Source organism: Harpia harpyja, chromosome 13, assembly GCF_026419915.1.
Source record: "Harpia harpyja isolate bHarHar1 chromosome 13, bHarHar1 primary haplotype, whole genome shotgun sequence".
Classification (NCBI taxonomy): Eukaryota; Metazoa; Chordata; class Aves; order Accipitriformes; family Accipitridae; genus Harpia; species Harpia harpyja.
This window is the reverse complement of record NC_068952.1, coordinates 25,157,718-25,178,901: the sequence shown is the minus strand read 5'-3', so window position 1 is coordinate 25,178,901 and position 21,184 is coordinate 25,157,718. Positions and strand designations below refer to the sequence as shown.

General features: G+C 49.3%; 2 protein-coding genes across 16 annotated transcripts in view; one reads left to right on the top strand and one right to left on the bottom strand.

Annotated features, from left to right (window-relative positions):
* Positions 1-37: 37 nt before the first annotated feature.
* POLR1C (RNA polymerase I and III subunit C) lies at positions 38-14,478 on the top strand. 6 transcript variants are annotated; one of them, XM_052805267.1, is made up of 9 exons: positions 38-207; positions 293-364; positions 465-572; positions 1,079-1,211; positions 1,304-1,450; positions 1,618-1,770; positions 1,949-2,098; positions 2,671-2,787; positions 14,447-14,478. In XM_052805267.1, exons 1-9 carry the CDS (start codon positions 139-141, stop codon positions 14,461-14,463), a joined length of 966 nt encoding a protein of 321 aa, XP_052661227.1. In that variant the 5' UTR covers positions 38-138; the 3' UTR covers positions 14,464-14,478. The 6 variants fall into 6 exon arrangements, with proteins under 6 accessions (XP_052661227.1, XP_052661228.1, XP_052661225.1 ...); XM_052805268.1 differs by lacking the exon at positions 14,447-14,478 and adding an exon at positions 2,927-3,122; XM_052805265.1 differs by lacking the exon at positions 14,447-14,478 and adding an exon at positions 3,129-3,441 and having other exon boundaries at positions 39-207.
* Positions 5,874-21,184, bottom strand: part of XPO5 (exportin 5) — a 31,886-nt gene continuing 16,575 nt past the window's right edge. For 9 of the 10 annotated variants that reach the window (XM_052805245.1, XM_052805234.1, XM_052805236.1 and 6 more), the window contains 14 exons: positions 20,705-20,804; positions 19,614-19,795; positions 14,589-14,689; positions 13,377-13,473; positions 12,738-12,874; positions 12,022-12,119; positions 11,476-11,522; positions 11,173-11,267; positions 10,246-10,308; positions 9,654-9,736; positions 8,782-8,889; positions 8,464-8,601; positions 8,143-8,307; positions 5,874-7,578 (listed from right to left, as the gene is read on the bottom strand). In XM_052805245.1, coding sequence (XP_052661205.1) covers positions 7,438-7,578; positions 8,143-8,307; positions 8,464-8,601; positions 8,782-8,889; positions 9,654-9,736; positions 10,246-10,308; positions 11,173-11,267; positions 11,476-11,522; positions 12,022-12,119; positions 12,738-12,874; positions 13,377-13,473; positions 14,589-14,689; positions 19,614-19,795; positions 20,705-20,804 — 1,555 coding nt within the window. In that variant the 3' untranslated portion in view covers positions 5,874-7,437. The remainder of the gene's footprint in view (positions 7,579-8,142; positions 8,308-8,463; positions 8,602-8,781; positions 8,890-9,653; positions 9,737-10,245; positions 10,309-11,172; positions 11,268-11,475; positions 11,523-12,021; positions 12,120-12,737; positions 12,875-13,376; positions 13,474-14,588; positions 14,690-19,613; positions 19,796-20,704; positions 20,805-21,184) is intronic. The other variant, XM_052805239.1, reaches the window with a different exon arrangement.

Genomic DNA, 21,184 nt, shown 5'->3' with positions numbered 1-21,184 from the left:
GGGGGCGGGAGGGATGCACTGCTGCAGGGACCTGGGGCCGGCCGGCGGCGGGCGAGCGGCGAGGCCACGCGTGGGCGGGCGGAGGCCTGTCACGTGGCGTGGAGCGCCACCTCCCCCCGCCCCCCGCTGGCGGCGGCCATGGCGGCCAAGCGGGGCACCGACGAGATGCGGGACCGCGTGGTGCTGGGCGAGTTCGGCGTCCGCAACGTGAGTGGGGCGCGGCGGGACGGCGGGGGGCTCCCGGCCCCGGCCCCCGCCCCCCTCACGGCCCCGCCTGTCTGCCTCCTCGCAGGTCCACACCACCGACTTCCCCGGCAACTACCCCGGCTACGAGGACGCCTGGGACCGGCGGCGGTTCGAGGAGGTGGGTGAGCGCCGCAGGCGGCTGGGGCGGTTGGGGGGGCGGGGGCGTTCGGGTCCGGCGCGCGGCGCCCGGCGTGACCCGCGGCGCGTGGCCCGTGCAGGCGTTCCGCGTGGACATAATCCGCGAGGAGGAGGGCGCGCTGGAGTTCGACATGGTGGGCATCGACGCCGCCATCGCCAACGCCTTCCGCCGCATCCTGCTCGCCGAGGTACCGCCGAGGGCGGCCGGGGGGGGCGGGGGCAGGGACCGAGGCTCGCCGGGGCGGTGCGGGGAGCTGTAGTGAAGGTCTGGGGGCGCCGGCCTAGGAGCGGGGGGGACCCCGCCTTATGTCAGGCCGTGCGGACGGCTTCTGGGTTTGGAAGAGAAGCGCAAATCCGTTCTGCACGTGTGCCACGAGCCCAAAGAGAGTTAGGGCCTTAGCAGCATGAGCAGTAGCGCTTGTTGCTCTTAAGAGTGCTGTTGGTACTGTCTGTGGATCAACCTGCCCTTCACCTCTTGTGATTGTTTGTTTAAAAAAAAAAAACAAAACACCAAAGCGGGAAGGGGTATATTGGCTGTAAGGGTGTATTGGATAGCCTGGTTTGGCAGAAATACCACTGAAAATAGTCTGCAGGGCAATTACTTATGGGAGAGAAGGGACACTCTAGCTGGATATTCTGTTGGTGTGTATTTCAACTGTCATCTTATGCTGACTTGATCTCTTGTCTCCCTGAGGTGCCAACGATGGCTATAGAGAAAGTCTTTGTGTACAACAACACATCCATTGTGCAGGATGAAATTCTGGCTCATCGCTTGGGCCTCATCCCTATCCGAGCTGACCCTCGACTCTTCGAATATAGAAACCAAGGTGAGAGTCTTGGATCAAATAGAAATATTGAAGGTTTCCCCCAGAGCAGGAAATCAGGGTCACATAAACTGAGCAGAAGTATGTTTCGATAGAGGCTCATGCCATTCTCCCCTTCCCAGGAGATGAAGAAGGCACAGAAATTGATACTCTGCAGTTCCAGCTGAAAATAAAATGCAGTCGAAACCCTCAGGCAGCCAAGGAATCATCCGATCCTAATGAACTATATTTCAATCACAAAGGTGAGATCTCTCCTAAAAATGGGTGCTGTGTTTTTCTCAGCCCTGTGTGCAGTGAGAGCCGATTCCCTCATTCTGCTAAACTTACTTTTTGCTATCTCCAGTCTTGTACAGGTCAGCGACCTGTTTTGAGACAGTAGCTGGCTGATGCTTGTGACTTTTCTTCGCAGTGTACAGTAAACATATGATATGGGTGCCCTTGGGGAATCAGACAGACCTCTTTCCAGATGCTGACTTCCGACCTGTTCACGATGACATTCTCATTGCGCTGTTGCGACCTGGCCAGGAAATAGATGTGCTTATGCACTGTGTCAAGGGTATAGGTGAGTTGTGGGTCCTGGGGCAGCAGGAGGAGGAGTGTGAGTGCTTGGACTAGGGCACAGCTGTGTGAAGGGGAAGGGTGGAGAGCTGGCTTTCCCCCTGGAACTTTAGGCCCCAGCGTTCTGGCACTCTCATTCCCTGAGGCCTGCCCTCATTCTTGATTCTTAACTCTTCATGCAGGTAAAGATCATGCCAAGTTTTCTCCTGTGGCCACAGCTAGTTATCGACTGCTTCCTGACATCACTCTCCTGCAGCCTATTGAGGATGAGGCAGCTGAGATGTTGCAGAAGTGCTTTTCCCCTGGAGTCATTGAGATCCAGAATATCAAGGGTACTTTTTTCCTGCTCTAAGTGCCTTGTTCCTTACAAGCCTTAGCAGAGACTGATTAGAGTATAGAGCCAAACCTTGTAGAGGCAAAACCATGTTGCGATGTTGCCTTGCCAATCAGCAGCTGGTCATGCTATGCTGAGCCTGGTTTTATAGATGAGTGGCTGTCACATGCAAATGTGTTGGGTGATGAACTGGGATCTCCCTGAAATGCTAAGGCATTGGGTGCCTGTCCGCAGAGCTCTGCAGCTGCTGACTGCAGCTTCCATTGCTGTTCAGTTGTCTGCAGGACTGGGTAGTGAGCTTGCTCTTTCCAGCAGCTCTGTGTGGAGAAGACTTCTTGTGTCCTGCCCAGGGGTGCATACAAGCTTTGTGTTTGGGTTGGAACTGTTCAAGAAGACCAGTTCCGTCAGGTTGGAGTTTCATGTTGGGGGTGTGCTAATTCTTTATATTGGTAGCTTCACTGCCTTCGCTGATGGGGGAGTGCATGTTTGAGTCAGTGTAAGTACCCGCTGTGACCACAAAGCACCCATCTGCTGCAGGTGCCCATCTCGTTTCATCTTTTTCCCCTTTAGGTAAAAAGGTGGCAAGAGTAGCCAATGCACGGTTGGACACGTTCAGCAGAGAAGTTTTCCGTCATGAGGGTCTGAAAAACCTTGTGCACCTGGCAAGAGTACGAAACCATTACATCTGTAAGTGCTCCATTTTCCCCAGAACATAGAGCTCTGCTGTGGTTTGTCCAAACAAGCAGAGACTGACCAGCATGTATAGCTGGGTTTCTGCCTCCCCCTTCTTCCCCACATCATCAGCATTCATACATTCATATCCCAGTGGGTAACTACTGAGGTTATGGTTTGGTGTTGCTTTGGGATTGAATGTGTTTGTGCTTCCTGCCGGCAAATGTAACCTCTTCTCTGGCTGTGAAGATCTGGCTTGTCAGAAGAGTGTAAAGGGAAGATGAGGGACAGAGGTCCTGGAGCCAGGTGTTGGCTGAAGCTGCGTAGCGGCTGTGCTGACTTGTGTCTCTGTGCAGTTTCAGTGGAGTCAACGGGTATCTTGCCTCCAGATGTGCTGGTGAGTGAAGCCATCAAGATCCTGATGGGAAAGTGTCAGCGCTTCTTGAATGAGCTGGACTCTGTGCCTATGGAGTGACCAGGCTGTAGTTGGGAAGCATATCCCTGCACTGCTGTTCTGGCCTTGTACCTGCCTGCAGGGGTGATTCCTCTTCCATAGGCAAGAGGTTTGAGACGGGCTTGTTAGGAGTCCTAGGACCATGTCTTTGAATTTGTTTTCTGTTCGTAATGAGTCTCAGTGAAGAGATGCACTAAAATAAAGGCTTTGCTTTACATCTGTCTCCTTCTGTGCTGTTGACAATTGTGAGACCATAATATGCAGAGAAGAAAGTGGCAGCGGGTCTAAAGATGAATAATAGCATTTATTTTAGATTGTATGCAGTGTGTGAAGACGACTGGTACGGCAGCAAAGCACTTCACAGCAAGTCAGTGAGATTTAACAAGTCAGTGTCAGCGCAGGACTGTTTTGCAGGTGTCTCAAAGCAGCTTAGGGGTAGCTAATGTGGTAAATGAAAGGCTGTACTGTGAGAGGGCTGGGACACCTCTCCTATGAAGAAAGGCTGAGAGTTGGGGTTGTTCAGCTTGGAGAAGAGAAGGCTCCGGGGAGACCTTATTGTGGCCTTTCAATATGAAAAAGGGGCATGGAGAAAGACTTTTTACCAGAGCCTGTAGTGACAGGGCAAGGGGCAACCGTTTCTATACTGAGAGAGGGTAGACTTAGATAGGACATAAGACAGTTTTTACAATGAAGGTGGTGGCAAGATGCTAGAACTGGTTGCCCAGAGAAGTTGTGGATGCCCCTTCCCTGGAAGTGTTGAAGGTCAGGTTGGACTGGGCTTTGAGCAAGCTCATCTAGTGAAAGATGTCCCTGCCCATGGCAGGGGCGTGTAGACTAGATGATCTTTGACGGTCTCTTCCAGCCCAAATGATTCTATGATACAGTACTGGGCTTTTCTGTACAAAGGTGGGGTTTAAAAACGTTCCCTGTCAGGACAGACTGTCCCTTCTTAAATATCTCAAGGTAAGGCATTTCTTCCCAGGTGTTAGATTTGACTACTCTGTTCTCCCTTTCAGTGACTGACTGTACTTTGGGCTGACCCTGGAGCAGGACTGAATGGTGGAGGGCAAGCGACAAAGGCTTGTCTCCACCCAGGGAAGCCTGGGAGAACTGGCAAGTTAGTCTCAGTGGTGAGCACTACTGTTACTCGGCACCGGGTAGGTCTTAGCTTGTGAAAGTCTCTCTTGACAAGCTGATGAAGGAACTGGAACTTGTGGGGAGTACTGGTATGGCCCAGTTGCTTAAGTCAATCCTCACTACAAGGTTAGAATTTAGTGTAGCAAATCATACTTTTTCTCTACCTGTTTCACTGGATATAGTTATACTGTAAACATCCTAACAGGTGTTTGGTTGGATATGCTGTAGAGAAGAGGTATGCTTGGCATCCTCCTACAATCCCAACCTGTCCCATGTCACTATAGTGTTGCAAACCCATGCCCTGCTTCCAGATTTTTTTCAAGACAGCTAGTAATTGGTTGCTGCGGAAACTGGCTGCTTCCCTGTCAGGGCTGTTCTGGGAGCTGTCAGTGTTTCACAGCGGTGCTTGCTGACTCCTGCACCTCATCTTTCAGCAGGCTTGCAGGGACCTTGGCTGCTGACTTCTTCCCACAGGGTCTCATTCATCCACCTACCCTTAGAAGGGAGTGTTGGGAACCCAAGAGCTAGGCTGAAGTCCTGTAGTCTGTACCTCCTGGTTTAGAGCTCCTGCCAGCCTTAGCTAAGATGCCTCCCCAGGGCTTTTTCCTTGCTTGAAACTTAAGACAGGTCAGCTGTGCAGTACATGCCTCACCTGTATGAGGAACACAGGGTGTAGTCCCAGTGCCAGCGTAAGCATAGAAAAGCTCCTCTTCCTCTGGACTGTGGCTGGTTCCTAATCAACACCATTTAGGTGTCAACTCCATTTGAAAGACGGCGATTCCTAGCTGGATCCTTTCAGTTCTAACAAGCTAAAGCAGCTTCCTTGCTGAGCTGGATTACAGCTGGGGCCTTGGAAAAATGTTTTGTAACAAAACTTACATTGACTTTGTTCAGGCCCACCTCTTTGAGGCCTTCTGCTTTTGTTGCAAGAGAGACCTTTCACACAACCTTCATTACTTGAGGGAAGAGACCAAAAGCAATAGCTACATCACCTTCCTATGTTACTGAAAAGGTCAGCTGAGAGAGTTATGGCTAAACTACAGCACTATCACAAGACATTGCACCTCCCAGCAATAGCTAGGGTTGGGCCTGGGGGCTACTTCAGTAGCGTATGGACCTTTTCGTGCTATTGCTTCACATATTTCCCATACTGCTTATGGGACATACATACCCTGGCATAGCCATGCCAAAGGGTTTTGCTTTGGCAACATGTACCCTTCAAGCCATAAACTGGGACCTAGCAGCTGTTGGGGAATTAATATAAAGCAGCTGTGAATGACATATAAATACTTTAAAATTCAATTCTCCCCTTGCCTTCTAATTTAATTGTGTAGTCTGGAATGGTTCTTTCCCTCCCTGATAATGTATGTTGACTACCAGCAAAGGTGCTCCCTTTTTGGTAGCTGGAATAAGGAGTGCTGAACAATCCTTAGGAAGGCAGTCTGGGCAGAGCAGAGGCCTCAGATCGGACTGAAACAGATAAAGAATAAAAATGAAACATGACACCATGTGTATGAAACTGGAATAGCTTTACTGACATTCAGAGGTGTAACACAACCAGTTCAGAGACAGCTTCGGATTTAAACATTCCTACAAAAAAGGTTCTAAAAACCATTTAAAAAAAACCCCTTGTGTCTAGCGTGAAGTCACAGAATGTTAAAAATATGACAACACAATAAATACACCCAGCCTTTGCTAGAGCCAGCAGCCATGTTAGCTCAGAGGTTAAAAAAGTTTGAGGCCAGGAGGAAAGTGGAGGGTACTAGTGGAACAGCAGGGGCAGGAGGGTGAGTGGATTCCCAAGGCCTGCTCTTCCTTTCTGCACTCCCACCCCTCCCAACCCCAGCTTTTCTGTCCAGTCCGTCCAAGTGGAGACACAACCTTCTCCACCCACCACAGTTTATTACTTGTTCTGCCTCCCGGATGGCAAAACTGCCAGCTAGCTCTGGACAGACCCTCTCAGCTCCTGTGCTAGCGCTAGGATAGAGCGAGTGAACCATTTGTCATGTAAGAAGAACCAGCTTTGCAGACTGGAGTGGTTTGATAGAGTCCCACCTCATCTAAAACCCAATTTCTGACTTGGCTGCCCCTGTAAACTGTAGTATAAATCCCACTCCTCCTGCCCCACCATGCAAGTCTCCAAGAAGTACCAGACTGGGTAAAAACACAGGCTACTGTCACCTCCACAGCAACAGGGTGAGGAGATCCCTTTTGGTTTGCAGGTGCTTCAGATATTGGTCCAGATTTTGTGTACCCTGCACTGGCCATGTTCTAGTCTACAGGGCATGGTAAAAAGAAAAAATAATTAAAAAAATCTGTCCTGCTCCCCCTGAGAGATGTCCAAGAAAGGCCAGCACAAAGTAAAAGCCTTCCATTTGGCTCTGGATAGAACAAGCTGTACGATCATGTATATGTACATACATATATGTATATATATGTATGACAGTGTCTGCTTCTTTCTAGAGAGCAGCTGCACCTTAGAAAGGCTGATCTCAAGGGAGATCCTAGAGCACTGCTAGGCTTCCTGGCACACAGCCCTCAGCCCAAGGCTCAGCATCCTGGAGGGAAACGGATTCATGAGAATACCAGTCCACTAGGGACAAGTGCTGACAGGCATGACAGGAGTGTCTGATGTGTTCCCTACAAAGCCTGGCTACTAGCACCCAGAGGAAGATTAGGGTAGCCCCTTTTCACATGGTGCACTACTCTGGCTTTTGCATTAATCTTAAACCCCAAGGGATGAAGAGGTGGAGCAAGAGTGACCCAAGGCTACAGGATGACCAGGCTTTACCTAATGGAGTCTATGGGCTCAGCTCCCACCTTGCAGAGAAGCAGAAGTCTAAAGATGTTCTTCCAATGGAGGGGAGGGGAAGGAATCAGGGAAAGCTTAATAGACTGGTTCAAATGCCACCACAGGCCCCATCCCAGTGTAGGGAGGAGCATGGGACATGACCCATAAGGGGCTTTATTCAGACATATGCTTGTGGAGGCGATGACAAGGAGAATCTAATGTGCTTACTATGAGGAGAGACAAAATATAAGGTAGGGGAGGAGATGGTTGCAGCATCCCAGGCTCAGGGCTCAAAGAGTGCAGTGAGGCCCTCTCCATCCTCATTTTCTAGCACATCCGTCTCCAATGATGGCTTCACCTTTTTGAAGAGAGATGGGAGGTTCCGGATATGAACCTCCTTGCGGAACTGCTCCCCGAGGGGCTTCTGCAGAGGACAGACAGGCAGGCATCAGTCATTACTGCCTTCATGCCCCCACCTGGCTCAGGGGCAGCCTGCTTGCAGATCAGAGGCAGACCCCAGATTCTGAGCAATCCCTAGGCCTGGACCCCATGCTGGCATATTGGGGAATCTCAGGCCTGGTCCTTCCCAAGTGCCAAGGCACTGAGGTAATCACCAGTGCACCAGCTCCCCAGCTTCTAATTCAATGCCGCTAGGCTCCAACGCCACCATCTTCACAAAAGCCCAGCACCCACCTAGCAGCTTCATTCAAACATTTTAACACCCTGTACCCCCAAGGCACCCTTGGGCAAGGTACCCCCTGCCTCTCAGTTAAGTCATTGGTGGAGGGGCTGCTCAGTCTGTGCTGCCATCCCCGCTGTAGCTCCAAGTTGAAGACAGACAGAACAAACACTGAGAACATGCTGCAACAGCCTCCTGTCTGGGAAGGGAGGCAGCGGGGGAGAGGCAGGCAGCCTGGCTGCCCCATCACATCAGCAGGGTATGGGTGTGAAATGAAACAGGTTCGTTTTCCTCCAGGATATCACTTACCCCAATGCAACCTGTGATGAGGCGCTTGAAATGATCCTTCCGGCGCTTGTCTGCCACCTTCTGCAGTGTTGGGTTCAGAAGCTTTGAATCAAACTGCTCCAAAGAGTCCCTCTGGATGTCTGGGATCTGCTCCATCACTGCCTTCAGCTCAGCGTAGCGAGGGCGCTGCAGGGAGAAGTACAGTTAACGCAGCTCTGCTAGAAGAGCAGCCCTGCCCTCCTCGGGGGGCACTGGCTCCTCTGCCCTTACCAAGGGGGGCATGGGATTAGTTTTCCACCACTCCCCAGCCAACCTCGCTGGATAAAGAGCAGAATTTCTCACCAAGGCCTCGTAGATCTGGAAAGCCAGGTGGACAAGAGCTGCCATGCAGCCGTCGTGCTGCCCATGTGTCTGTAAGCCCTTCAGCACACTTGTGAAAAACCAGGACACAGCATCGGGCAGGAGGTTTCCTGGAAGCACCTGGGGAAGAGGCACTGTCAGCATGGAAGCAGGATACCGATACATGACTGCCTTTCTGCAGCAGCTCAGTCTTCCCAAGGGAGAAGGTGCCCAGGGGTGAAGCAGCCATGCTTTTCACTACATTCAGAGCTTCATCTCCCAACCCTGCCAGAACTAATCCCTTCTTCCTCCCAGAGGTACCTGTTTGAGCAATGGCCAGCAAAGCTGTGTTGTGGTTCTTTGGCAGGACAAGGTGTCCTTCCAGGAGAGGGATGTGTAGGCAGTGATCAGCAGCGCAGTGCAAACATCCTGAAAAGGAGTCAGGGAGGGAAACCAGTCAGAGGAACTATCTCCCACCTCCAGGGTTCAAACCTGAAGGGAGCCAAGAAGCAATCCAGGTGCTCTGCAGGAGCTTCTTAGGGCTATCTTCCGAGAATCCTGCTGCTGCTGCTCCAGCTGAAGGTACTCAAAGGCACCCAGTGTGCACCATCATAGCCATGACGAACCAATGTCAAGCAAACCTGCTCCCTTCATCTCCCCTGGAAAGGCCCTGAAGCATCCAGGGACTCCCATCAGCTGCTGCTCTCAAGTCACTGCGAAAGCTTCTGCAAGAGCTTGTGAGGCATCCGCAGGAAAGGAGGGCTACAGAGGTATTGGGATGAAGGTACTCTGCACAGTGGGTTGTGTTAACACTGTGGCTCCTGTGCCAGCTCTGGCAGATTTTAGAGAAAAAAAGAGCTGCTGGGTGAAGTTCTTCCTCATGAAGGCTGGAGCCCAGGATGAGGGCAGAGCCAAGGAACACCTTGGCGGGCTGAATGCCCTGGGCCTTGCCTGCAGAAGAGCTGAAACTCTGTAGCTGCATGTTATACTGGATCCCAACCCCCATTTGCTTTGTGGCTTCTGCAGCCATTAAGGAGGCCCTTAAACAAACACCTATGTTCCCAAGAGAAGATTCTCACACTGGGGAATGCTCCAGCAGCCTAGATCTCTGTAGCAGCACCTGGCTGCACCACAGGCAAGCGTGACAAAGAGTACAGAGAAAGGATAGTGGAAGTCGGAGCATATGCTCTTACCTCTTGCTTCATTAGACACTTGCCGAGCTCAGTGAGCTCTGCGCTGGCAGGTGGAGTCACCTCTGTGGCCATCGCCTCATCATCTGCAGAGCAGAGCAAAGGCAGCACTGTGAACATGGCCTTCCAAGGACTGAGGGAGACACAGGGAGGCACAGCAAGAACTAAGCTGGGAGCCAGGAGACAGCATACAGAATCGGTATGCTGGCGCAGCTTGCCAGAACATCCCTCTCCAAGCAGAAAGCACCCACCCTTTGTGGGGCAGGAAGGGCACCCAACTAGCTACCACCAGCTCTCGGGAAGACTATGCACATCCCTCTTCTCCTCAGCCCTCTTCTTGGTACCTTAAGAATCAGCTGCTCCAACATGCTACCTGTGAACCCTACAGCACATTTGTTCCTAGGCTAGATAGGGTTTTTCTGTGGCCCCCAGATACATTGGGCAGGACAAACCTGAAGGCTTCTTAGCAAACCTATACCCCTCACACAAAACTTCCAGCAGCAGGCCAGCCTCTCCCTCAAGAAATGCATGAAGAAATGGGAAAAGTGCTTGTATACACCAAAGGCAGGAAAGACAAAGGTAGGCATTTACTCACCATCTCCATCTACAGCAGCAGTAGTGTTATGCTCAACACCTTTCTTAGAAACACAGCAAACAGCTGCAAAAACAGTTGCAGGTCAAAGGGGCAGAAAAGGGAAGATGCTACTTCAGAACATGCAGAGATTATCCTACAGACTCATGGGCTCACAGCAGCTTCAAGCTTCCCCAGCTTTTACGCAGTATCTGAAGAATCTGAAAGCCCAGTATAAAAGCCGAATACTGCACTACCTGGAAGGCTCAAACACTCCATCCACAGCATCCTCCCACAGTGGCACCTGCTGCACGGTGTCTGCTTCAAACTACTGAGAACCAGGAACGTGCAAAACCATTTGAATAACCTGAGATGAACACCATCTTAAGGCAACAAGGCCAATCAAGAAAGGAGGTAGAAGGTTGAGGTTCTGTAATCTCTACGCAGAATCAATTTTCCCAGCTTCTCTGCTCAAAGCCATGCTGACAAAAACATGACACTGGAGAAAGGGAACACAAAGGGAGATTGCTTTGGGGGAGGGACTCTTCCCTTCTGTCTGGCTAGAGACATGGCAATTACCAGCAAGAAAACTGCTCTACACTCAGGTTGTCCACAAATCCATGTCCTGTATTGGGCTCCAGGGCACAGAAGGGGAGAACCCAGATTCCAAAGGAGGACTGGACTTCTACAGGGACAGTGCCAAAGACATGAAGCCCTAAATGCTAACAAAACAAAAGGAAGAAACTCTCTTCTGAAGGTTGTTAATTGACCTCTTACTAGGTTTTAGCTAAGATTTTGGCAGGGTTAACTGTCTCATACCTGGCTTCTGAGGATTATGTTAAATACTACTGGCCATTATAGTTAAGTTTTACTGCACACTGGAAATTCCTGTTGTCCTCTCCAGGGCAAACTTCCCAGATATCCCAGGGGACCTAGCTTGATTTCACTTACTGATGAGATCCATGACTTCTCGGGTCAGCAGCCTGACCAGCTGTTCCTCAAGCATCTCCTGAGACTCAGGGTTGTCATCTGCAGCTTCATCCTCACTGAGGAGAACAGGTTTTAGTGTGAAGGGAGCCAATGTCTTAAAGCACTCCCTCTGCCCAAGCACAGGGAATGAGTCACCATCAAGGTCAACATAGTGTTTTCCAGCCCTTTGCTGACAGGGCTGTTCCCTGGGCAAAGGGCCACGTAAAAGACCACAGCTCCATCCCACTCCCCATTCCCCCCTCATATCAAGGGGTAGAAGCTTACCAGAGCATGCTTCGCTGGTTGATCACCTGCCATTTCTGAGACAACCTCTGTTCAAGACAAAAGGGAAGATTCAATACCTCCCTAAGGAGCCATGCTGGACACAATGAAAAGAGGCCCAAGTGATAGCTGCTGATAGAAGCACAAGAAATTTAAACACAGCTCTCATGACAAGCCCCATTTTGAATGGGACAAGAACTGCTTCCAACTGTGCTGAAGACACTGTGGCTGTGCTGGCTGTAGGAATCTGAGTGAGCTGCCACAAAAATGAGACGACACAGGCAAAAAAACGCCACAAAAATTCTCAGGGCTGAAGGTTGAGGAGCTAATATCCACAGGTTTGAATTCACAGGAAGGGGTGCTGTGCAACAGCCAGGGTTCAATGCACCTCAAAAGCTCCCCCTAAACAACATCAAAATCATTAAGCATCATAGCTCTGCCTTTGTCTCTGCTGGCTTTGGAGAGACAGACATTCTCACATGTTGCTGCCAGTTGCTACAAGGAGTCTGGGCTGCCAAGGAACAGGCATTGAACAAGCTGTTTTCTTACCGCATGCAGATAGGTAACGAGTGGTCCCAGCATGGGGCAGACAAGGGTTTCGTAGTATTCTGAAGGGCAGGAGAGTACCAAGGGCTTCACAAACACACCTGCACAGACCGGTTAAGGAAGAGATCCAGCACATACGGCCAGCTGCTAGGGAGACTGCAGCACACTGCCCAAACCAGCCCATTCCACTGGGAGGCCAAGCGACAGAGACACCTCAAAGCCCATCTTCTCATAGCCCTGAATTAACAAGTGGCATCTCTATACACCAAGAGCATGAAGTATCCAGCCCCTTTCCCCAACAGTTCAGCTGAGAAAGCTGAAGGTGCTTAGCACCCACTTCCTAGCTGTGAGACTGAACATCCAGCCCTGGAAAGTGGGTTGGGAACCCCAGATGGTGTCCCACACAAGCACAATGTCTAGTCAGAAACCCTACTGCCAAGCTCTTGCACTATCCAAGCCCCCTTTCCCCCCCAGAAGGCACTACCCACCTCTCATGGTGCCTCCGGGACCACACAAATCCTTTACATTTATTCTCTCTGACCCCATGCTGTTTCTGCTCATGCCCTCCTAGGCTCACACCTTATCCACACCAGGTGTATCCCTGTTTGTCACCTCCTCAATCACCCTTCTTTGGCTTGGCTGTACTGAAAATGATGCACATTTTCAATTTATGTATTTAAAGCCTCCCTAGCTGGCCTGAGACAGTGATGGAAGGATACGGAGCATGGGACGGAGTCTGTAATCAGGAATGTTGTTGAGGTTGATGAAAGCTGAGCTGAGGAGCTGAGTGGCGAGACCCTCAACGGTGTAGAAATCCTGTTGCATGGAGGGGCCTGCATTTCCCAGGATGTGGAAACTTCAACAACAAAACAAGTTAATTGCAAGTCTGTCTACTATCATCTTGAGATTAGACAATCGCCATGTTCTTAAACAAATACTGTAGAGGAATTTTAGCACAGTATCTCTTTTTTTCTGGGATACCTGCAGAGGGACAATGAATTAAGCATTTAAGCACTAAAATGCACTTTCAAGTGCTGATGTATTGTAATACACGATTAAAAGTGGCAAAGAGACAAACTAGGTCAGGATATCAGATAAGTGCTCCAGTCCGACTACCCAACTGCAGAAGAGCTAAATGCAGATCCACATTTTGAGGTACTTTTTCCAGTGACTGTGTTCCATGTGTATGCGGTAGGTTACAACCACCGAGTATAGTTCACCACTGCAGCTCATACTTGGATATTAGAGGATACAGTTCACATGAAAAGTCTAACTCTAGAAGAAGTCAGCACCCAGCAGTAGCCTAGTGCTCCAGCTGTGCAATGTTGGATTGCGTGGGGGATATCTGGTGCTCTTACCAGTTGTCGTACAGGGTACAAAAGAAGCCCTGCATCCTTTCTAAGACCGTTTTGTAAACAGGAGAGTCATAAAGCTCCAGCAGAGGCTGAGGGAGACCTGTGGGAAAGAAAAAGCTTCAGCTCCATTAATGAGAGAGCACAGTGCACCTTCAGAAGGTGCTGGGCAGGCCCCAGCCAGCTTGACGGCAGCAAGGGAAGCACTTGGCAAGATCAACATGCAGCCAAATGGAAAGAGGTGCAGCAATCCTGGGGCAGAACCTCCCCTCAAGAGGTCAGCCAAGTTCAGGTCAGTTGTACCCAGAGCAGAGGTGTTCCCACTAGGGTTGTTACAGCCCCCTAATTTCTCCAAAGCAAAACTTACTGGAGCCATCAGAACCTAGTCAGAAGCAAAGCTGACAGTTGTGCAGCTCCTCTAATAGCCCATCCCTTCAGGTTTGTATTCATCTCTGTTGGGACACAAGCTACTGCTGAACTATGATACTAAAAAGTTTAGAGCAGAGATCAAGGCCCTGCTGCTTTATGTGCAGTGGTTCACAGACAGAGAGTTTACAGGTCACAGAAAACAGGTAAAGGAAGCATCTCCTCATTTTACAGATAGGAAATGGAAATAAGAAAAACAAAGCAACTTCCCCTAAATATTTCACTGTCTGTCAGAACCTGAAACTAACCCCCAATTTCCAGAGTCATGGTCCACATTTTATCCACAAGGCCACCCACTTCTGCTTGGCTGGAAAGGCTTCTGTGTTCAAAAGCTCAAACCTGTTTTAAAGATGGTTCCAAAAGCCTCTTTCTAATACACCGCCTAGAAACAAATGACAGGGCCATACTGCAGGACTTGGCTCTTGCCCTCCAGGACAGGTCTCTGCACCAGCACTCAGGGATCCTGCTGAGGACTAATTCTGCTCAAAGGCAGACAATTACAGCACCCCCAGGCTCTCCAGCCTGAAATACCATGCTGCAGAGACCACCACCCAGCTGGAACAAACAGTTTGGTAGGGTACCCTTCATTTCATGCAAAGAAACCAATTTGTCTGAGACCAATAACTTATTTAACTTCTTTGTTTTAGCAGGTTCAAATCATAGCTAATCTGCGAATACTATGAAGAAGCTAGCTTTCCAGCCCCTCTTTGCTTCCACTGCTACTGATGGACCCCTACCTCAAATACCTCTGAGAATCTGCCCACACATTCCTTCCAAAGAGAAGCTCCTTACCTAGGATGGCATTCTTCTCCACCTCCAGCATGTCCAAGGCCTTTGCAAATGTTTCCCCCAGCCTAGCCACCATCTCTGGCATGTAGAGATTGTTGTGAGTCCTGAAACAGAAGAGCACTTGGTTTATATCCATGCGGGTCAATCCCTTTTGCCCTTGACAGTGGGATCCTCTCCTTCAGCTTGTGAACAGCTCCTCTGAGGCAGATGATGAGGAAGGTGAGACCAAGCACGTGTGCATGGGATCCCCCTTCCCCACCTGCAAAAATATTGGGGAAGCTGACCCAACAGAGACATGGAGTGATTCCACCTCATGTCCTGAATCTCCTGGCTGCCCCTTCCACTTATTTCAGTTCACCCCACCCCTTGCAAGCACTGGCAGTAAAAACTCCCAGCAATTCTCCAGGTGATGCTGGCAACAGCTTATTAGCTTGGCCAAAGGGATCAGAGAATGTATTTTAAAAACTGACAAGACACGGATTCTGTACTCTCAAAAGATCTTCTGCACCTAAGGCCCCTGCAGAAGGAGGGGCTGTTTCAGCTCCAAAATGCACACACTGCCCCCCAGGGATGGGTCACAGTCCCCAGAATGGCAGGTGGCATCGGAGGGAATCTAGGGAGAACATCAGTCCAATCAGATGTTACTCGTGGCAGACGTGTGCCCCCTGGACAACACATCCAGCTGGGAACAATTCCGCATCATCAGGAGGCGGCCATGGTCAGCTCTCCGCGAGGGACACCAATTCAGCCACGGGTGGCTGGTTCTTGCCATCCAGGCCGAAATGGGTCCCCTCTTAGCCAGGGTATTGACACTCAGAGCTGGACTCGGCAGGGGGTGTCTCTCTCACCTACCTCTCTCCTTTGAGACCTCAGACCTCCACTCTGGGTGTCGCCAGCTGCACACAGCACAAATCCTGCAGCCTCCTCCAAAACTGCAATGCCATTGTACCTGCTGCTAGAGGTGATCAAGGGCAACTCAGTATCTCCCCCTAGAGCAGCGTTTCCCAAAGCAGGGGGGTACATGGGAATGGCTGGGGGAAGGGAGTGCAGACAGACCTCAGTATGATCTCCAGAGTCTCAGCTTTCACTCAGGTCTTAATGAGTTTTTAAAAAAAATTTTTTTTTTTTTTTGAAGGTCTATGTTCACAATCCTGGCAACCCCGATGCAGTGACATCTGCCTGAGTTTGCAGAGAGCCCGAGTTAGCTCTGAAACGGCAACTATCCCACTTCTCTCTGCAAGTGTTAAATACTTCCCTGCTCACTGCACGTGAGGAAGGCAAGTATGTAAATTTCATAAGAAAGAGCTACACAAATGACTTCTTAACAACTCATACTCTCATACTGGGCTGCATCTAACACCATGCAACAGGCCTCAAAGGGGGCACAAGCTGGTTTTACTTTCCCAAGAGGGGCCAGGGAGCAGCCCAGCCTCCGCAAAAGTTTGGATAATGTTGTTCCACTGACTCAAAAACCTGTGCATTTCTGCCTGAGGCTATCCTGAAACTCAGCTACTAAAATCATCTCCTCTTGTATGGGTCCTGCCTGCTCCAGGCCAACGTTGGCTTTGCCTCATGCTGGGCAGAAGGGCATTGGGGCAAACCCAAGGACTGTGGAACTGTGGTGGTGAACCTTGAAATCCCACTGCTCTAACCCCAGCAGGACAGGCCAGACAGTCATATCCTGAAGCTGTGGTCATGGTCCTTAGTTGTTTCAGAGTCCTTGAAGCATTTTCTCAAGTTTGACAGTTGGGAGGGCAGATCTTCACTCACAGGCCGATCTCCACTCACAGGTTGATCTCCCTTAATTAATACTTCAGCAAGGTCCCAGTGGTAACAGAGAGAAAATGGCTAATCAGCTGCTCCCCATAGGAGTTAAAAAAGCATCCAACAGCCCTCATACTTGATGAAGATGTAGCCCCTAGGCATGTTCCAGGCGAGACTCTCAGCAGTAAGCATCACTCCCAGGCATCCCACACACAGGAGAACATGGAAAAACAAAATTCAAGAGACATTTATGCTTTAGAAAAGACAAGCAAAGGATATGGCAGGACTTAGGGGATTTTCAGCGATGGTCACAGCTCTGCTGGAAAGAGTGTCTGATGCCTAGAGAAATGGGCTTGAAGGCCAGAAGATGAGTCCTTTAGGACAGTCCATGCTTGAAGAATCTTTATCCAAAGCTTAAGCCGTCTACAATGAAAATGCCTACAGCATCCACGTCTATCCAACAATTCTTTCACCAGCATTAATGTCTTGGTAATGTCAGCATCTCATCAAGAGGAGTTCCAAAAAAGCCTTTTTCCATGCAAAGCGTTTGCTGAGCCTGACCAGTCCATTGGTAACAAAACATGAGCAAATCCACAGTAAAGGTGCTGCGCCAATCAGTTCATGCAGCTACTGACTCCAGAAACACAACTTTATCTAAAGGTGGCTGGAGATCACGATTTGGGTTTAAATTCAGGAAAGAACAATTTAAGCCATAAGCTAGGAAGCGACTACATGAAATGAGGTACTGCAAAGGACGGGAGAATCATCACTCAAAAAGCTGTAAGCAGTGATTAACAAAGCAACCTCAAAATAATTCGGTAAATACAGCTACCAAGACAGACAAATATGCATAGGCACAGGAAGGTGCCACTCAAAACTACCTCATTTTCCCTTGTTACTTGGACTCCCTCTCATTCCTCTCAGCTCTCTGGTCTCACCCATGACCTACCTTCAAGGTACTTACCCTGGCAAAGACCCAATGGCTTAACAACTTTCACTGCTTCTGTCTGCAAACACAGCAGAAGAATGCCACATAATATCCAGAAAGCAGCAGACCCAACTGCTCAGCCTGCAAAACACCCTTTGTTTGCATATTGGTGCCTGACTTGGTGCTCAGTTCAGCTGCTCAGTAGGATCCATGCTGCTGCTACTTGCAGATCTGCTCACACAGTAACCAACACAATCTATGAGGACTTCCACATCTGCTTCCTGCATAAGCACATGAGCAACACTGGACCTTGCTTATCCCCACAGAAAGCTGCCTAATGGCACAGAGCTAAGAGAAGCATCCATCCCCAAGCAGTAATGCAACTATGTTCCTGAAGGCATCCTCAACACAGGCAGCTGTCCTGCCAGCCAGCCTTCCTCATATCTCTGTACTTCACATGTGCTGACAGGCTGCTACAGATTCCATATTCTCTTGAGTAATCCATATTAAAGAGGGCCTGAGGAAGCAGTACATGGAAAGGGCACTCAAAGCCAGCAAAAACCACACCAGAAGCTCCATAGCACAAGCTCCAACTTCTCCAGAAAGACATAAACATCATCAACATTTGCAATGAACAACTATGAGCTTGCAGTTGTCATACAAAGAGGCTTCTACATCCAGCAGCAGCCAGGAAAGGTATGAGGTGGAGGATCTACTGCTCTTAATACATCACTCATTAGTTCTTGTTGGCACATCCAGCCTTAAGAAAAGCCTGGATACCTCCGAGTGAAGTACAGGCCACTCCATACATGTTACCACCACATGCTCAGAAAAGATTCTGGTCTGCAGGGAAGATGCTCAAACAACACACATACATTATCTCAAAAAACAGCCAGGGAGCCTCTTCCTTTATGTAGATGGGGAAGCACTGGCAATAGAATATAGCTCATGCGTTTTCCTGGAGGTGGTAAACAAGCAGGCACAGAATTTCTGCTTCTTTACAGGTAGTGATAGAGTTTGACAATAGTTTCCTAAGCTTGTTGTAACAGACATCCCAAGTGTTTTTAATAATGCTTAAGTTCTGGCAAGAATAGCGATCACACAAGCAAAAAGTCTGTTGCAGCCTGTTCAGACCTTGGGCACTGGTTTAGTTGGTCTCCCACAATATGGAGCATGTTCCAGGCTCTGGAAGAAATGGCATGAGGCTACCTCTACTCAGGGAACTCTACCCAACCTCTCCCAAAAGCTCATCAATAGGATCTTCAGCATTCCAGGATAAAAGGCAAAAACACTTCAAGCACAACTCCACAGCCATAACAAGATGGTTCAACCCTGCTCACTGGCCAAAGTACCACCTGCTGTGCTACACAGAGCTTTGTGATGAGAAGCACAGCTAGGGTGGGCCAAGACAGTACATGCTTGTCCTACCAGTTCAGTGTGTTGCTTCTCACTGGAAGCAGCACAGTCCTGAGCTCAGTGACTGCCAAATACACCTGACTAGACAGAGTTCGAGTAATAGGGCTCCTTCCCTCACAGACCTGGGAGCTGAAAAATCTTATGTGGATTTGAAAATACTCTTGCCCAACAGGCTCCTGCCAAGTACAGGGCCTCAAGTTTTCAAGTAAATAACACATAGAGTTATCTCACAAAATTGCCCCCTAAGCCTGGCAAAATCCTAGTATCAGCAGTTACCCTGAGACAGATTCCTCCTTTATAATTCTGGGAACTGTGTTATTCAGGATTCCCCTTTTCTGCCTTCTCTTGCTCCCTCCTCTGGTTGCCCCAGATGTACACAATATCAGTGACGTGCAGAGAGGCACTGCAAGGTAGCAACAGCCTGAGAGTATGCATCCACTGATTTCAATAGCAGACAGCGCTTCAGGAGGCTGGTGTTCATGTTCAGCAAAACCAGCTTAATTTAACACTGAAGAGAGAACAACGCAAACAGGTTGCGACGAGAGCTGGGACTGCCCTGGTGGTGACTGGAGAGGTGGCCTTGTAGCGGCTGAGGGCAGAGCAGAGATGTTAGTTGAGAAACTATTAACTGGGTGGCAGATTCATAGCAGTGGAGGTGGGGGAGGCAACCCCAGCCCAAGCTCCAATTAGCTTTGATGGACTCTTGTAGGCCAGGCCAATGAACATTCAGAAGGCTCCAGTTTCCCCAGTGCCATTCCCCACTGTGAACAGTCAGGAACAGTACTTGGGCACCTGCACCAGCCTGTGTTCCTGCTGGCTTCACTGGGAGAACATGCTCTGAGCACTCCATGTATTTATCACAGTTTGGCTTTCAGAGATTCTTAAGTCAACATAAATTATTTCAAGTCAACTTGACCCACCTTATAAGAGCAAGTAAATTGTCAAGAAGCTTCAGGACCTGCTCAGTGCAGGGATTACGGTAGATTGGACTTCCACTGGGCATGTATCCCACCAAGAATCCTCCAGCTTTCGCCTCTTCAGTTGCAGCAGGCCAACGAGCTCGTTTCACAACTCCCAGAATGGTGTACACGCAAAAGCTTATCTGCAGCGAGAGACGTGGAGAGAGTGTTTCTTAGCCAGAACACAACCCGAGTAAATATGTTTTCAGAGAAATGCATCATCATCCCATCTCAAAGGGAATGCTCTACAGTGAGCCTAATCTGGTGATAGGAACAAACTCTGGTGGGTTTGCTGCCAACAAAACGCACCAAACGATCACTACATTCCATCATCTTCAGTGACCCTGGCTATGGCAGGATGGCCTAGGAACTCACTATTAGACAAAGCATCGACGCATATGGTCTCACGAGTATGCAAGCAACCAGGTAGGTTGCCCTTTAAAAGGAAGGGTCTACACCATCAGTTCCTCATCTCCTTTATGTGATGGGACGGAGGTAGAGATCTGTGATGGCACAGTGGTCAAACTGCATTAGCCCCAAATCACAAGCACAGCTCTGTGGACTGCATTTCAGTGTCTTTTACAGACCTAAAGATAGCAACTCCATTTGCAATCTGTCCAAGAAGTGAAGACATTTCACTAACAACTCAAACAACATGAATCTCCTTGGATGAATTTTAATTCTATTCCATGCTGCAGACTCAGCACAATGCTTCCCATACTGCCTGGCTCAAAAAGCACAATTCACTGCACTGTATTTCCAAAAATCATGTAAACTAATTGCTTCTCCAAAACCAATCTCTGCTACACGAAGAGTAGGGAATAGTGCGCTTCACTCTGCTGAATAATCTGTTTTTGCATGGCCTACATGCTCATTACTGTAGCTTAAAGAGGCAGCCTGTTATTCTGCAGTCTGAAAAACCTACCGATCCACACCCTAAAAAAGTAGATGATCAGGAGAGATCTTGTGTGTAACCACAACAGAAATGGGGGATGGAAGGAGGCAATTCCCATCTCTGTAAGGATTACACCTCTCCTGGTAATGATACTCACTCTAGAGCGGTTCAGGCCACTAGGATCTTCCAAGACTGGATCGGCAATTTTGTTGTCTGCACCCACATAGGAGATAAAGGCTTCAGGATCCGAGAGGACTCTGGCAGCAGCAAAAGACAGCAACGGGGATTACTGTTTATACCAGGGAATTTGAGCAGAGCTTTGCACTGGCAATAAACATCTCAACAAATACAGAGCAGGCTACAGAGACTAGCTAGTGCTCCACACTGTACATGGGAACGTGATAAAAAGCACCAGAGATGTGCACTCTCCAAACACCTCCAGTTCTCTTGGGCCATGGGACCTAAAACCTTTGAATTTCTTATGAAGATAGCCCTGCTGGGAAAACTCTTCTGTGTGCCTAGCTGCCCAGGGCTGCAGGATACCTCAGCTTTAGTAAGGAGAGCTCAGTTTCCTAGCTTCTCCTGGAGATAAGCAAAGACATCTTTTATTTCTCATTTTATGCAAATGCTTTGAGCA